Consider the following 15,690-nt stretch of genomic DNA (forward strand, 5'->3'; position numbering starts at 1 on the left):
ATAAATAGGAAAAAAATTCTATTTATGTTTGAAAAACATAGGAATAGGTTGTGCCCTCCTATCTATAAAGATATGCAAGAACATGAACTTTGCTTTATTGAACCAAAGTAATAGTCTGTCTGGACAGAAATTCTGTCTGTGAAATTGGCTCTGAGGAGGCCTTTTTCAGAAAAATGTAAACATGCTCCACTAGGATCAGGCTTTCCTCTGCTGCAACCTCAAGGCAATAGGGTGTCATTTGTCCTTAAAGGCCACAGCTCACTTCACCTTTACTCCATTGGCATGGCTGTCCTGGCTGTCCCTGCAACCCATGCTACCCTCTTGCACCCCATACTTGCAACCCTTTCCTTGTCAGGAAAAGGCACTCCCTATATCCTATGACTGTTTGAACGTTGCCAGCACTTCAAAAAATTGTTTGACTTACAAACACCTCTATGACAGAGAAAAAAACCTTTGGAAATCTTTTTTTTCACAAGCCTAGCACTGAGCAATAGTATTAGTAAGACGATGAGCTCATTTCACATAACCCTTAGAATAGTTATAAGAAGCAGGTAATGATTTTCTCCAGTACATTAAACAGGTGACTAGAAGATTGGCAATCCATTTACAGAATAACACACAATAGCTTTCTGTGGAAGAACATTTAATTTTTATCTTTCCTGGTTTGCAAACCAAAACTTTATAAAATGCTTTTCAAACTTCGATTCTCTCTTTTAAGTTCTCATTTCTGTAATCTCTACAGCGAGATAAATATTGGTGTGCAAAGTATTAAAGTAGCTAAATTGACAGAGGAGCAAAATTAAAAATTTGCTTCTTCCTTTAACTCTTATACGCTCTGTGATGGGGCTATCCATCACAAGTGAGCTATCTCAGGATTGATCACAAGTCTGGCACAATGTAATTACTGAACCAAAAGCATTGTATTATATAGCATGAAATGAAATAGCAACTTTGCCTTCCACATTATGAACCCGTTGACTAATGATGGAGTGTTGCAATTAGAAAGTATGGAAGTAACAAGACAAGGTGTTTCACAGTCTACTAATGTATAGAATAAAACTACTGATAGAGTGAAGCAGGGAAATTAAAACCAATAAAACTAGAACAGAAAATAACAATGACATTCTTAATAATCTGTAAAAGGAGAGGATGGAAATGTCCTCTAAAGCAGGTCAAGTTTACAAAGCTTATGCACAGCATCTGAAAAGGGCTTCTTCTGGTCTTGCGTCTATTTCTGGTCTTGGATCTATTTTTTTTTCCTACTATGTTTTGTGATGGCTGAGAACTCTTGCATTCATTGGCATCTTGTGACCTAGCATCAGGAGATTTAGAGACTGGAGATTTAAGAGACTAGAGAGAAAAACCCAATGAGGTGTGGGCAAGAGCTCCCATTGTCCAAAGCTCCCTTCCCGACTCCCATTTGATGCTGCCTGAGTGACAAAAGGCTGATCACTGTGTCACTGCTAGATCACCTGGGGCACCAAGCCAAGAGCGCTAGTGGCATAGCTAGTGCTTTTTACCAAATCATGGCTTTGGTAAAAATTGACAACAGAAAAACAAACAAATAAAAAAAAACCCAAAGAAAACCCCCCACAACAACAACAACAACAAATCAAACAAAACAAAACAAAACAAAACAAAACAAAAAAAAAAAGAAAGAAAGAAAAGATGAAGTACTGCAAGTTGCCCCAAGCCCATACTAAAGGTGTTCTTCACTCCTCATATTTGCTTGAAGCGTGCATCTTCAAATAAGCTGGTTATCTGGAAACAAAAAACAGGTGAGAATTCATTTAAAAATGCAATCATATTTCTTTTCTTCTCTTTTTTCTTTTTTTTAATTTTTTTTAAGCTTGGATTAAAATCTTTCCATAGTCCTAATACCAACTACAAACATTCTGAGCCCCTAATGCAAAACAAACCCATTAACTTACAGAATAATCCAGCCTATTAATATTTCATCTTAATGTTAGCTGCAAACTTCAACAGTGTCTGAGTGATGCAGGTACTCAGACTTATAGTGATAAACAGAAAAGAAAATTAAAAAGAGAAAGAAAAGAGAAAAAAAGGAAAAGAAAAAGGAAAAAGAGAAAAGAGAAAAAAACGTGAATAAAATTGCATGTGGTGACATTTTCTGACACAGTCTGGCTTAAATTCACTAATTAATTTCAGCAACAACAGAGAAAAATTAGTCTTTCCTCCTCCCTCTTCTCCCACCTATCACTTCTGTCAAGGCTCCTGACTGACAGAGAGTAGGATTTTTGAGGGTATTTTTGTGTTTGTAAAATATCAGCCCTAGGTCTAACTCCATCTCCTTGGAGCACTCCGTGCCTTTCTGCAGGGTCCTTTCAGGGGCGAATGAGCCAGAGAGGATACTCATCACTGATGCTCTTTTGTAGCAACTGCATGAACAGTTATGTGAAAAGGTGAAGAAATATTAATTATGGGCTTCTGTTCCCACTTGCAAGGGGGATTTTAGAAACTCCTCCTCTTTTGGCTGATAATTCCCTGGCTAGTAAAAATACCTTGAGGTGACAAGGATACAAATGCTTATGAAATCCTAACCATCTCTTGTTTATCTTAATAAACTAATATTTTATACCTTGTGTACGTTGCTTGCACTATCTCTTTATGCACAATGAAAGTTGCTCAAAATGTCCTAGAAATAACATAAGACCACTAACTCAAGGAAAGGAAGTTGTCTTTGAATCCTAGTGTGCTTTATCAGCTGTGTCCTGTTGAGACGCTGTTCATCCTGGGCTGTTCTTGGGGACTGCATTTACAACGTTCACCCCATGATCAGCATTGGTAGAACAGTTAATTCATGTGTATGTCCTAACTTGGGTGACATTTACAGGGCCAAAATCTTGACCTTAGGCTTTACCATCAGGATCTCAGGTTGGTAAATCAAACAATTAAAGGGATTGCAGATAATTATTTAAATATATTATATTTTAATTCAAATTAACACAAAATGACTGCATTTTCATTATGAAAAAACAAGCTATAAAATAGATGTATTGAACTCTGTAATTTTCTCTAAATTTTATGTTGAAACTGTATTTTCAATGATTTATCTCAATACTTAATTTCATCATTCAGTACTTTCCAAGATGTTTTCTAGAACCAAAAGATGCATCATTTCCCTAGGAGGCTGAACAGTTGTTAGGAAAAGTAATTGCTTACATACAGCTCTATTAACATTTGGAAAAGTGTTCAAATTTCTGAAACAATTAAGAATTCAGAGATGGTTCAGATTAATCTACCTATTTTTCCCTAAAACCTTTAATGCTCTTTTGTGCATTTTGTACAATTTTGAAGACATTAAATGTAAAATACAAATCATTATGCTAATGGATAAATGGAGTAATTCATGAAGACAGAGGTGCTGGGATCAAGCAGCAGCTCAAATACCTGTCAAAATGGTTTGACTCTATGGTCTTTAAGGTCTCTTCCAACCTAGTCATTCTGTGAATTTTGTGAAAACAAGAGCCAGAATCCACATCTGCTCCTTCCTGGCAAGACACATCTTCCACATAAGATTGTGGGAACATTCTCTCTCTTCTGGTTTGGTCCTTCTGGTCACTAACTCTTGCAGAGCTGGCTATGTTGCCCCTTATTCCTACTCTGACCCTGTTTGGCAGTCAGATTATTTATCTAGAAAATTGGTCACCTCAGGGCACACAGCCATAAAATCCATGCTGTCCCACTATCTTGATCAATGTTCTATGCACTAGACACCTGACTAACTCTGTGAATTCTGCCTCTTTCATGCTTTAAAAAGAAAAGATAAGTATTTTCTCCAAATCACAGAAAGTTATTTTTAATATCAATTTGCATGATGCATATCAGGGAGCTGCCAATTTGTCCCTTTATTTTAGTGTATTGGATTTGTGACCTAATGTCTTGGTAGCAGGAGGGACTACAGGGGTGGTTGCTGAGAGAAGCTGCCAACAGAGCCAATCCCTGGGGGCTCCAAGATGGACCTGCCCTTGGTCATGGCCAAATCCATCAGTGATGGTGCTAGTGACACTGGGATAATGTATTTAACAACAGGAAAATGCACAGAAGTAAATGCAGCTGGAGAAGAATGACAATATCCAAGCAAAAAAGCCCCAGACACCAAGGTCAGTGCACAAGGAGGGGCAGAGGTGCCCCAGGTGCTGGAGCTGAGGTTCCCCTGCAGCCCATGGTGCAGACCATGGCAAGGTAGCTGTGCCCCTGCAGCCCATGGGGGAGCAGAGATCCACCTGCAGCCCATGGAGGAGTCCACGCTGGAGCATGTGGAAACATCTGAAGGAGGCTGTGACCCTGGGGGAAGCCTGCACTGGAGCAGCCTCCCAGCAGGACCTGTGAAGAGAGGAGCTCACTGGAGCAGGTTTGCTGGCAGGACTTGAGACTCCACAGGGTATCCACATTGCAGCAGCCTGTTCTTCAAGGACTGCACCCTGTAGGAACTACACCAGAACACTTCAGTAAGAACTGCTGCATGTGGGAAGGACTTCTGTTACAAAAATTCATGGAAGACTGTCTCCCATGGGAAGAATCCCATGCTGGGGCAGAGGAAGAGTGTGAGGAAGAAGGGGAAGAGACAGTGGGTGCTGAAGTGACCACTGTCCCCATTCCCCATCCTCCTGCACTACTTGCAGGGAGAGGTAGAGAAAATCAGGAGTGAAGTTAAGCCTGGGAAGAAGGGAATGCTGTGGGAAAGGTAGTTAAAGATTTGGTTTCGTTTCTCATTACTCTACTCTTAACTGATTGAGAGCAAACTAATTTCCCCAAGTCGAGCCAGTTTTGCCCATGACTGTAACTGCTGAGTGATCTCTCCCTGATCTTCTCTCCACCCATTAACCTTTTGTTATGTCTCTCCCCTGTCCAGCTGAAGAGTAATGGAGCAATATTGGTGTGCACCTGGAGTCCCATTGAGCTCAGCCCACCACATTTAGGAAGAAAAAAATCAGGGAAACTTTCCCCAGGGCATTTTATCTAACTGGTTGATGTTTCCTTCCTTTTTCCTTACTCAAGTAAGTCCCAAGTGATTTAAGTTTAGCTCTAAGGTGCCTCATCTTTCTGACTGACTACACAGGGAATACAGGCACCACCAACTTTGGGGTGCTGCAGTGTTCAGTATCCAGGTTTCTCTTCAGATGTAGCCTAGTTTCTCTGTGAAAAAGCCTCAAGAGTCATTTTGGAGTGTAGTAGTCAAATTTATTTCCACTGTAGAAGCACACTTGTTTCAGTAATAAAAAAATAATCTTTGCAGAATAAAAGTAAACCTGTAGTGTGGTATAAATATTATTTACTTGCACACAAATTCACCTAAGTCACTCAACATATGTTTAGACTTAGTATTCCCACAGTTCTACACTTCCAATGGAGTTAACAAGACAGTTACTTGCAGAAAGATGAGAAAGGTGAAGTCTGGCTCAGTTGGGATTTAAACATACATGAAATAATAGAAAGCTTCCTTTCTTGGCTGGTTGTTTTGGTGTTGTTTTATTTTTGTTTGTTTGTTTTGGGTTTTTTTTTTTTGTTTTTTTTTTTTTATATGACTACACTGTTTATGAAAAATACTAACAGCCTTCAGCACTGACCATTTCTGTTTGTGTAATTAAAATATATTACGTAGAGAGCTACAGAAGCCTCTTCTGGCTGCCTTGCAGACATGACTTTGGCACTGGCCAGGCAGAACCAGCAATGAGTGCAGAAGTGTTCAAGCTCAGAGGTTCTCAGGCTGTGCTCAGTCTCCATTTCTGAGATTCTTATCACCAGCTGCTGCCTTCCAAGAACAAACAAGATCTAGCAATTTCCTTAAGGGGCTCATCACAGACTCTTTAGACAGCATGCCTGATCAATCAGTAAATCCCTGTGCTATGCTAACACAGGTGCTCTACTCCATAAAGCATTAACTGCCTGGTGAAACCAACAGGCCAGCTTATAGTATGCATGGCTGATGTGTAACTTTGCCTAATATGAATACTTTATCCAAAAAAAACCCCACCATAAAAACTGAAACCTATTTTCTGCACTCACATTCAGTCCAAGCCATGGAACAACAGTAAACACAACTGCAATGAATTTAACTTGTACTTTAACTTCTAGATAACTCTTCAATTGTTTTCCCAGTTGTGGGGGTGGAGAAAAAAAAGCAGGAGGGGGATAAAATTTAATGAATTGGTCTCATAATGACTCTGTATTCCTGTGTTCTGCCAAAATTATACTTCTTTACCATATAGGCTATCATTAGCACCATGTCCTCACAGCTAATGCTGATTTATTCTGATCCTTCCTTCCTGCTAGTACAGTGACAACAAGTACAAGGTTCAGCCTGGATTCTTTTCGAGGCCTCTATGAGAGGAGGATACTGAACTAATACAGCACAATACTGAAGACAAGAGAACATAACACTTAAGTTCTGATACACTGAAAAGCAATTTCACACATAAGATCATTTATAGTGTAGGCACACTGACATATTGAGCACCATTTTTTTTTTTCAGTTTAACATCAACATTCAACTCTGAACAGAAGAATGTTAAGCCTCTAGGACACTTTCAGTATCAAGGAAAGAACTACTTCTAATTTAGAAACATCAAAACACTAACATTGACACTTTAGCTGAGCTGTTCACTGCAAGTGACCCTCTCTCTGAATTCGAAGGCGCTCCTTCTCTACTTGCAAGCGCTCCTTCTCAATCTGCAGCTTTTCTGACTCAAACTTTAGGAACTGCAGCCTCTCTTTCTCTAACTGCAAACGTTCTTTTTCAAGTTTTAACTTTTCAGTTTCTAGATCCAGAGGCTGCATGATTGGTTTTTCAGTTTGGGTGAGGTCATTTTCCAGGGCAGGTTTTTCAGCATGCAGAGTCTCTAGCCTGAGTTTCTCCCACTCTATTTGAAGTCGCTCCTTCTCAATCTGAAGCCGCTCACGCTCCAAGTCAACGTGCCGCAACCGCTCCTTCTCAATCTGCAGGCGCTCCTTCTCCACTTGCAACCTTTCGGCTTCGATGTCCAGTCGCTGTTTCTCCAACTCCACCTTTTGCTTCTCCAGATTTATAAGCAAGTGAGAATCTTCATAGGCTAGCCTAGCTTGAGCAGAGTTCAGATTTCCAAATTCTTCGATGTGAGGGAAGTCTGGTAGGTCATTTTCCTTTTTTGAATCTGGCAGAACTGATGACAATATTTCTTCTTCTTCCTCAATAGGAAACTGCAGAGAGGAATGCGACAGACAAGAATTACATTCCAGTCTTTATGCCAGAATAAATTTGTTGCATACAACTTTACTGAAAAGAACATACTGCATTTTTTCATCATCTTTAAAGCTATTCAAAACTGTTTAACTTGTATGTTGTGAAGTAACCATGCTATGTAATAAGATTTTTTAATCATTACACAGGAAGAGAAACAGGTTTTATCTGCAAGTTAATATCTGGTAATGAAAAATAAAAAATCTTGTCTGGAAAAACATCCAGAAAATACAGCACAGTAGTTATTACAGATCATTCAGAACAACTGACAGAAAACTGGATCTAGAAGACCATATGTTGTTCTTACCTTTCATAGAGCTGAGTGACATTTATGTAAGCCACCAGGCATTTGTTGTGACTAATTATTTATCAGAGCAGATGGATCCATAGGCTATGTGTTATGTAAGCTAGCCTAACCTTCAATAACTTGGGCTATTCCATTCCTAAAAAACATTTAACACTGACATTTTTTCACATGCTCCTAACTCTTCCAACTCTATTAAGTGGGTCAACAAGCAGGACTTGTTTAACTATTTTGTATTATCACATTTGCTGTAAAGCTATTTGTGATGCATGATGGGGTGGTTAGGACCACTGCTCTCAGCAGACTGTAACATTTTGTGTAGTATCACAGCCCTTACAAACTCATAGTACAAAAGAGATAAATTTTCTCCCAATAAGTACGCTGCAAGAGAAAGGCATTAGAGAAGACACACACTGTTCTTCAGCACTGTCTGACAGTAGTTCTCACTGCCATCTAACAGCTTACACTGGTTTTCTCCCAGCATACACATCAACAGAGCTAAGACAGGAGTTGCCTCCCCACTCCTCCTACTCAAAAAAAGAAAACAAAAAAAACCAAAACAAAACAAAAAAAAAAAAAAAAAATTTCTCCCCCAAAAACCCAAAGCAATAAAATACCCCAAACAAAATTGTTTGAGTACTCCCTTTGGAAAAGAGAACTATAAACCCCTTTTGTTTAAAGAGGAACAGCAAAACTATCCCAACATTTGACCGTACTCCAGTTGCTTGCCTATCCCAAGACTGTCACAGTACTACTAGGAGTATCAACATGTCTATATAATCCACTACTACTTGTCAAATTCACACTAAAATTCTGACGAAGAGGAAAGGCTGACTAATTCAAGCAATGTTTTTATCTCCTGTAGGTTCATTTCAAGAAATGCAAGCAGTATCATATTTCTTTCTGTACCTCCAGGTAACATTTACTTTCATTTGTTAAAGATGTGCACTTCTCCGTTCATCCATCGAGGCACTCTGAATACTAAAATGACCAGTTTCCTTCAACAGCGTTATTTTTCTTGCATTGACTCAACTAATTCTTATCTGTGGCACACACAAATAGAAAATATATGTGCAAAGACATACTCAAAGTTTAGGGATATCAAACCAGTAATCAACATCCAAGACCTTACAGACAATTCCAAGTAGATTTGAATACCATGTCTCTGAATTATATTTATTTCTACAGTTTAATTCACACATTCAGAAAAAAACAGAAACAGATGCTATGAAGAAACACAGTAAAAAGCCTTATGCTGAAATGAAGCAAAGGTCATATTGCATATAGCTCATGTTTATCAGTCACTCACTTCAAAATTCTGCGCATCTTCCTCTTCCTCTTCTACTTTGATTTCTGTTAAAGATCCACCAGCTTCTCTGAAGTCAGTAATATTTTGCCACTCAAAACTAGATTCAATTGCAAATCCCATTTTCTCATCCATGTCTTCATTGAGAGAGTCATCTAAATTGGATGAAGGAAGGTGAAACCCAGCACCTACTACTTTGATGTTTGCATTCAGACGTTTTCTCTTCATGAGTGCTCTCCAGTCAAGGTATCTCCTTTTCACTTCTGTCCCTGTTCTCTGCTCTCCTTCACCTACAGCATTGACACACTCTGCTATTTCCTCCCAAGCTTTCCGTTTCATCTCATTAATTGTTGTATTAAGTTGCTTCGAAAATAGTACTTCTCTCCTTTTTCTGATTTCCTTAAGGAGAGTCTGAGTTTCCTGAACACTAAAATTGCTTTTTCTTTTTCTTTTTAACTGTTTCATTTTTTCCAGGCTTAACCTAGTAATTTCACCACAGCAGACTACAGAGATGATCTGACACTAATCAGCTACTAATATAAATAAATTAAAAAGCAAATGAAAGCAGAGCTCAGTTCTCATGAAGTGAATTTTCTCTTCACTTTGTTGTATTTTTCTATTTGTCAGGCTTCCTAAGAGAAAAAGAGCAAACAAGATAAATCTCCAAGGTATACACCAAATATTTTAACAACTTGACTCCTAAGTCATCATTTAAGGAATGCATAGTTTGAACTAACTGTTTATTTGATAAAGGAAAACCATTTTGTTAAACTTTCAATACAAAGTAGTCATAGATACTTCCTCTAATCTCCAATAAATTATAAAACCATGGATATATTAATATATCCACGTCATGAAATGTTAAGGTTGATTTAGTATTTCCATTAGAAAAGTACAGATATTTTCCTTTAGCTCTTAAGGAGTTTTGTCAATCAGGATTTCCTTATGACTGAAATTTGACACACACATTCCAGTTTGAATGCTCAACTATTTACAAAAGAAGCTGAAATTATTATATCATTACTTCAAAAACATGAAATGTTTGGGGTACTGAAATTTCTGAGACATGTATTAAGTAAGAAACAATTTTCATTTTAAAAAAAAGCACACTAATATGAAAAGTTTACGTTTTCAAGGCTCTTCTAACTTGACATAATCATAAATAAAAGAACCAATCCTGCTGAATGTCATAAAATAACTACTAAAACAAATGTCATTCATTAGACACATCTTAATAGGAAATAGATTTAAGTCATTTTATATGCCCATGGTAAAACCCTCCCATGTCCTTCTCAGGCTGCTGAACATCTCATGTTCTTACCATGGCAGCTTTTCAGTTCATCCAGTGCTCTACCCTCAGCACCAGCTAGTCCCATGCCTGATGCTGAAGAGAACACAAATCCCCATAATTCACCTGACAGACTGTGTGCAACTCTGCAGAGGAGTGGAGAGTGAGGGGACTATTATCACAGTAATGAATATTATTACTGCATTAATAACAGATCATATTTCCAAAAAAAAAAAAGAAAAACCAGAACAACCCACCAAATCTTGGAAGAAAGACTAAGAATCAAAAATGGTTCTTGGTCACAGACTGCTTGGCAATAGGTTCAATTTAGGATTATTTTGAACAGTCTTTTGTACCATGTTACCTACCACTGCAGGTAGGTTTAAAAGGCTTGAAGTCAAGTGGGCCAGGGATTCACTATACACTACAGGCAGCTTCAAGCTGCTTTTTGTTCATTGTTCATGCAGTAAAGACATTGTCCACCTGAAGTGAAATGGCTTCCAGATTATAGATTCAATTTTTACTAACTAATGGACTTAATTCTTAAATAACTCCCTCCCAGCTGTACAGGATTCTTAAATTACTACGTATTTTTCCTCCTATTAGTCTCCCTAAACTTGGTTAAAGCATACACATCAGCACACTGCACTGCAACTCCCCACTCGGGAAATAATGTCTGGTAGTTTAGACATTGTTCTTCATCTCCGATATACTACTGACAGTAAATAAGTGGCTCACTTGCAGTTTTCCATGTCAAGCAACATTCTTTTATAGCCAACAAACACAGAAAAACAAACAAAAAATAAACTGGGTTTTCAAATCAAATTTTCATCATCTTCCAAATACAATTCTACATCAACATGGAAAATGCTGACAGGTAAGCTTTCTCCTTAGCTCTGGAGAGGGCTGAGAGTTAAAACATGCAAATGTCAGGCCACCCTGGGGGCCAGCCCACTGCTCCTTGCACCAGTGCTCTACATCACCTGACTGACCTCCCCAGCCACGCTTGTTAAGTGTCTCCTCTCGGTTTTGGATTTTATGCCATAAGCCAAGGACATAACCTTTAAGAACTACAATACTAACTTTGAAGTTATTGGCAACCAATTCCTTTACTAGATAAAGTTTTCTTTTAGACTTTTTAAAACTTTTGCTAGAACACATCTGATACAAGCCCCTGAATTTCCCAGTGAAACATCAGCAAAACCTATATATTTTAAAACTCATGACTACCAACTTCCAATTGGTAAGGACACCCTGCCTCTTTAACTCTTTCCTTTTTGAAAGCACATTGCTTTAAGGACAATTCCTTTCTAATTAATACAAACAGAGTTAGTGAAATGTCTTAACAGTATATTTACTCCCAAAGATGTACCTATCTGTGTACCTATCTGATATACTAACTAGATAACTAATTATTATCTAACCAAAGCTGAGGTTTTGGATATTCATTCTTAGCCATTGCCAGATGGTCTCCAGGATATTAGTCTTTAATGAGGAAAAATGAGCTGTTACATTCTCAAAGTACCTAAGAGATGGGAATGTAAATAAGCTAGAATGTATACAACTTCTGGAGAGCTACAGCAAAAAAAAAACTAATATTCCAAACCTCAGCAGCTGGGATAGCATTAATGCTCATCCTAGTAGCTGGGACAACGCTGTGTTTTGGATTAGTGTGCCAATAACGTTGGCAACACACCAACGTGTTGGTTGTGGTTAAGCAGTGCTTACTTTAAACCAAGGAGTTTTCAATTTCTGCCAGTGAGGAGGTGCACAAGAAGCTGGGGAGAATTGCAATGCAAAATGCATACTTTGACAATTTGGGTAAAAATGTGAAGTGCTTGCTAAAAAAAACTCAATTCTGATGACATCATAAAGACTTCAAGGTCTTCCAGAAAAGATGGCAACATGGAGCTTTGACTTTGGGCCTGCAGGCCAAAAGCAACCTGTGATCAAGAAGGCTCTCATCACTGCACCAAACAAACTGTTGGGGTTGAAAAGAAACAAGTAGTGTAAAACTAAGCTGGAAACTCCAAAAATAGACAGACTATGTATACACTGAATATCTTTGGCATAGTTAAAGACAGAAGCATCCTCATTCTGCCTCTATCTTTTCTGTCTCCTCTGTTCACACTTTATTGTTGGACCACATGTTGGACCAACAAAAAAATATTATCAAATGCCCCAAACAAACAATGAAGCAAACAAAAAGATCCATGCATTCACCAGGAGTGGAAGATTGTTTCTAGCATCAAACTAGAATTTTACAAAATCATTACTTTTTACAAAAGAAGATGCCTTGATTTAAAAAAAAAAAAAAAAAAAACAAAACTTTTAGGGCTTATGCTTGAATAAAAAAAAAAAGAAACAAAAAAAAACCATTCAAATTACAAGTACCTGCTATCTCTTAAGTTTTCTTAAGCAAAATTAGGGTCTTGAGTATTTTCTGCCTCAGGCTTTCTAGAAAACTTTTTTGTGATTCCTAACAGATGGCTACATTGGCTTGGAGCAACTTATGCTTTTGTAAAAAGGCTTTTAGTACAGGAGGATCTGGGCGCTGCACAACACATCACCCAGCACAGACCTGCAAGAAGCTGGCGATTTACACGAACGAAAAAGCAGGAACAGAAGGGAACCAACAGCACCTAAAAAGATAATTCAACGAAGCAGGGAGAAAGCGCGGAAGGTGGGAAGCAGCTGGGGATTCAGGCAATTGAAGGCACAGACTTATCAGGCCGAAGCTCCCGTTCCCCTGGAGGAGCCACGGCCACGAAGGGGAACAGAAGGCCTCGGCCGTGCGCGGGAAGCGCGCTTGGAGGCGGGAGGGCGGCCACAGCCGCGGGTCCGGCCTCAGCGCGCTCCCACCCGGAGCGCTGCAGGGAAAGCAAGGCGGCAACAAAGGGAGGCGGGGGCACGGCCGGCTGCCCGGCCAGCACAGCCCGAGGCCCAGAGAGCAGATGGGCCCGCGGGCCCTGCCGCAAGCCAGGGACGCTCCGGCCGGCGGAGCCCCGCGACTCTCCCGGGAGAAGGAAAAATAGGAACAGGACCTCCCCGTGGGGAGATAAGACGGTGGGCAATCGCCTCATCACCCTCAGGGGCCGAGGGCGGCGGAGTCCCACCGCCGAACCCCCGCGGGGGCTGCCCACACGCCGTGGGGGGAGCGGCCGCCCCATCCCCGGGCCGGTCTCGCTGCCCGCCCCGCCCGGTCCCCGGGGGCCGCGCGCGCGACTCACCTGCGCCCGGCGCTCCCCTCCGGGCCGCCGGCCCTTCAACGGCCACCGCCCTCCCATTGGGCGAGCTGCCTGCCTGTCACTCTTCTCCGCACGCCGATTGGTGCTCCGTGTGCGCCGCTTCCCCCGCCCCGCCCTGCCGCGCCAGGCGGCCTGGAGTCCCCATGGCTCCTCGCCGGCGGGGCCGCGCTGCGCGCAGCCGCCGGGCGGCCATTGGCTGCAGCCGCCGCTTGTCTTCCCCAGGCGTGCCGGTGATTGGCTGCGGGCTGTCGCGGCCCGCCCCCCTCTGCCAGGGACCCTCCGAGGGGTGGGTGTGGTGCTGCCGCTTCGCCGGAGGGCGCGGCGCGGGGAGGGGCCGGGCGCCGTGGGGAGGCGGCCTGCGAGGGAGGGAGGGAGAAGCCGGGGCAGTCCGAACGTGCGGGGTAACCGTGGATAAGCCACCGGTTTGGCCGCTAGGTTTATGATGCTGCTGCCCAGAGCGAGAGCGCGGCAGCCGGCTGTTCCTCCTGAACTGCGCGGCTTGTGATTAAAATGGAGAAGTGACGTTTATTACATCCTGTCATTAAAGAAGTAAAAGTATTTTTCGGGAAGTTCTGCACCACGCCATTGATGTGGGTGAAGATACACATAAAACGCTTTCCTGGAGCTTTCGGGCTCGGGGCTCCTCGTCCCCTCGGCCACACAAGATGTGTCCGGTCCTTGCCTTCTGTGTTAGGTCCTGGTGCCTTGATCATGTAACCCTACTTTCTCGAAGTTTGGTACCTCTGTTCTGCCGAACCTGATGCGTGCATTTAGTACTTCACATATTCGTTAACAGTTACTTGATCAGTCTTTCCAAGTTCTTTCACTGGACGGGTAGTTATTTGATTAATACAACTTTAAGTAACCATAACTGTGATGAAACTACAAATCTCCTTAAAATGGTATTTTCCAGTTTCAGCCAGCTATTCATTTACCAGTTTGCTAACAGGTACTGATAGTTTTGCTGCCATACTTGCCCCACTGTGTACTGAAAATCCAGTTAGAAAGGAAAATGGTGAGGAGTAGTGTAGCAAGACCATGCCACATTGCTGACATTTATAATACTGGGATATTTCTTACTGAGACCCATACATGAACTTGGCTTCTCTTTACATTATTACCAGTAACTGGCAATTTTCTAGTGCTCAGAAATAAGATTAAAGCACACCCTAAAGGTCTTGCAAGCTAGTTCAAATTAGATTCAGGTGCAAGTAGGTGGACAAATGATGGAAAGGGGAGGTCATTAACAGTCTGATCCTCTGCTAGTCTGCAAAAATAATTAGTCCTAATTATACCTCATTGAATATCCTTTTATTGTGAAGGACAAACCCACTAAATATGATTAGCATCCATTAGAATAATTTTAACTAGGAGTCATATGATTTCCTAGAGTAGCTATACACATAAACCTAAATAGCTCTACTTTCTCCCAGAATTGTTACTCTACTTTTATGGAGCCTGTGGATCACTGGTGAAAAATCCTGGTGTATACCAGCTTCCTCTAACAAAAATCCTTGGACCTCCTTCATTTATGTGAACTGTCTTGAACTTATGTGTATTTTAATCATTAAATCCAGATTCTTTCTTCTTTGCTTTTGATGACAGGAAGAAAATCCCTACCATATGGTCTACTTCAGACACAAACTATTTAAGTCCATGGTGAACTCCTTGGATCTGTAGAACATACATGTACAATTTTCTTCTGATTGTGCACAGGGTTACACAACCTAAGCTCTCAGATTTGGTCTCTGAATCCCTTCATTGTTCAATGTAAGCTTTTAATATTGTGAATGCTGCTGGAATGCTTTGTACATGTCTCCAAAAGGCTTTTGCTAGCTGAAAGGCTTTTGGGGAAAGGCCTTGGAGTGTTGGACAGTTAATTTGTATTGCCGTTAACTCTAATTTATCTATAGAAGAGTCTCAGGGTTAGAGAATTTTAAGTTTTGGAAGGACACAAGACAACACCAGGCTCCGTCACTTTGTATTGATGCCACTTCTGCAAGCCTTGGCATACAATTTTGGACTTTGTAGCTTTTATCTCCTTCTATATAAAGCTCATTCTACTAGTATGGAAAGTCCATTTCAGTAACAATAAACACCCAATCATTTGCAATACTTCAACTGTTAAAAAACCCTGTATATCAATCTGATCTAATTTTTAAAAAATTATACCAATTTAAATTACTACCTTACAATGGTAAACTTAAGAACTTTTCAGCAGACAATTAAAATTAGCATGGGAACAGTAATTCAGTATGCAAAGGATATACAAATACAAAGTCCAAGGATAATTATAAACCCCCG

The 15,690-nt window shown here is 40.7% G+C and overlaps 1 protein-coding gene across 7 annotated transcripts; it reads right to left on the reverse strand.

Moving 5' to 3' along the window:
- Nucleotides 1-5,189: 5,189 nt before the first annotated feature.
- MSANTD4 (Myb/SANT DNA binding domain containing 4 with coiled-coils) lies at nucleotides 5,190-13,927 on the reverse strand. 7 transcript variants are annotated; one of them, XM_053971660.1, is made up of 4 exons: nucleotides 13,369-13,927; nucleotides 10,172-10,284; nucleotides 8,854-9,482; nucleotides 5,190-7,200 (listed from the first exon to the last, which is right to left on the reverse strand). In XM_053971660.1, the coding sequence occupies exons 3-4, from the start codon at nucleotides 9,313-9,315 to the stop codon at nucleotides 6,625-6,627; spliced, it is 1,038 nt and encodes a 345-aa protein (XP_053827635.1). In that variant the 5' UTR covers nucleotides 9,316-9,482; nucleotides 10,172-10,284; nucleotides 13,369-13,927; the 3' UTR covers nucleotides 5,190-6,624. The 7 variants fall into 7 exon arrangements, with proteins under 7 accessions (XP_053827635.1, XP_053827633.1, XP_053827632.1 ...); XM_053971658.1 differs by lacking the exon at nucleotides 13,369-13,927 and adding an exon at nucleotides 12,720-12,798; XM_053971657.1 differs by lacking the exon at nucleotides 13,369-13,927 and adding an exon at nucleotides 12,533-12,694.
- Between the last annotated feature and the right edge of the window lie 1,763 nt (nucleotides 13,928-15,690).

The sequence above is a fragment of the Vidua macroura genome, chromosome 2, assembly GCF_024509145.1.
Source record: "Vidua macroura isolate BioBank_ID:100142 chromosome 2, ASM2450914v1, whole genome shotgun sequence".
Classification (NCBI taxonomy): Eukaryota; Metazoa; Chordata; class Aves; order Passeriformes; family Viduidae; genus Vidua; species Vidua macroura.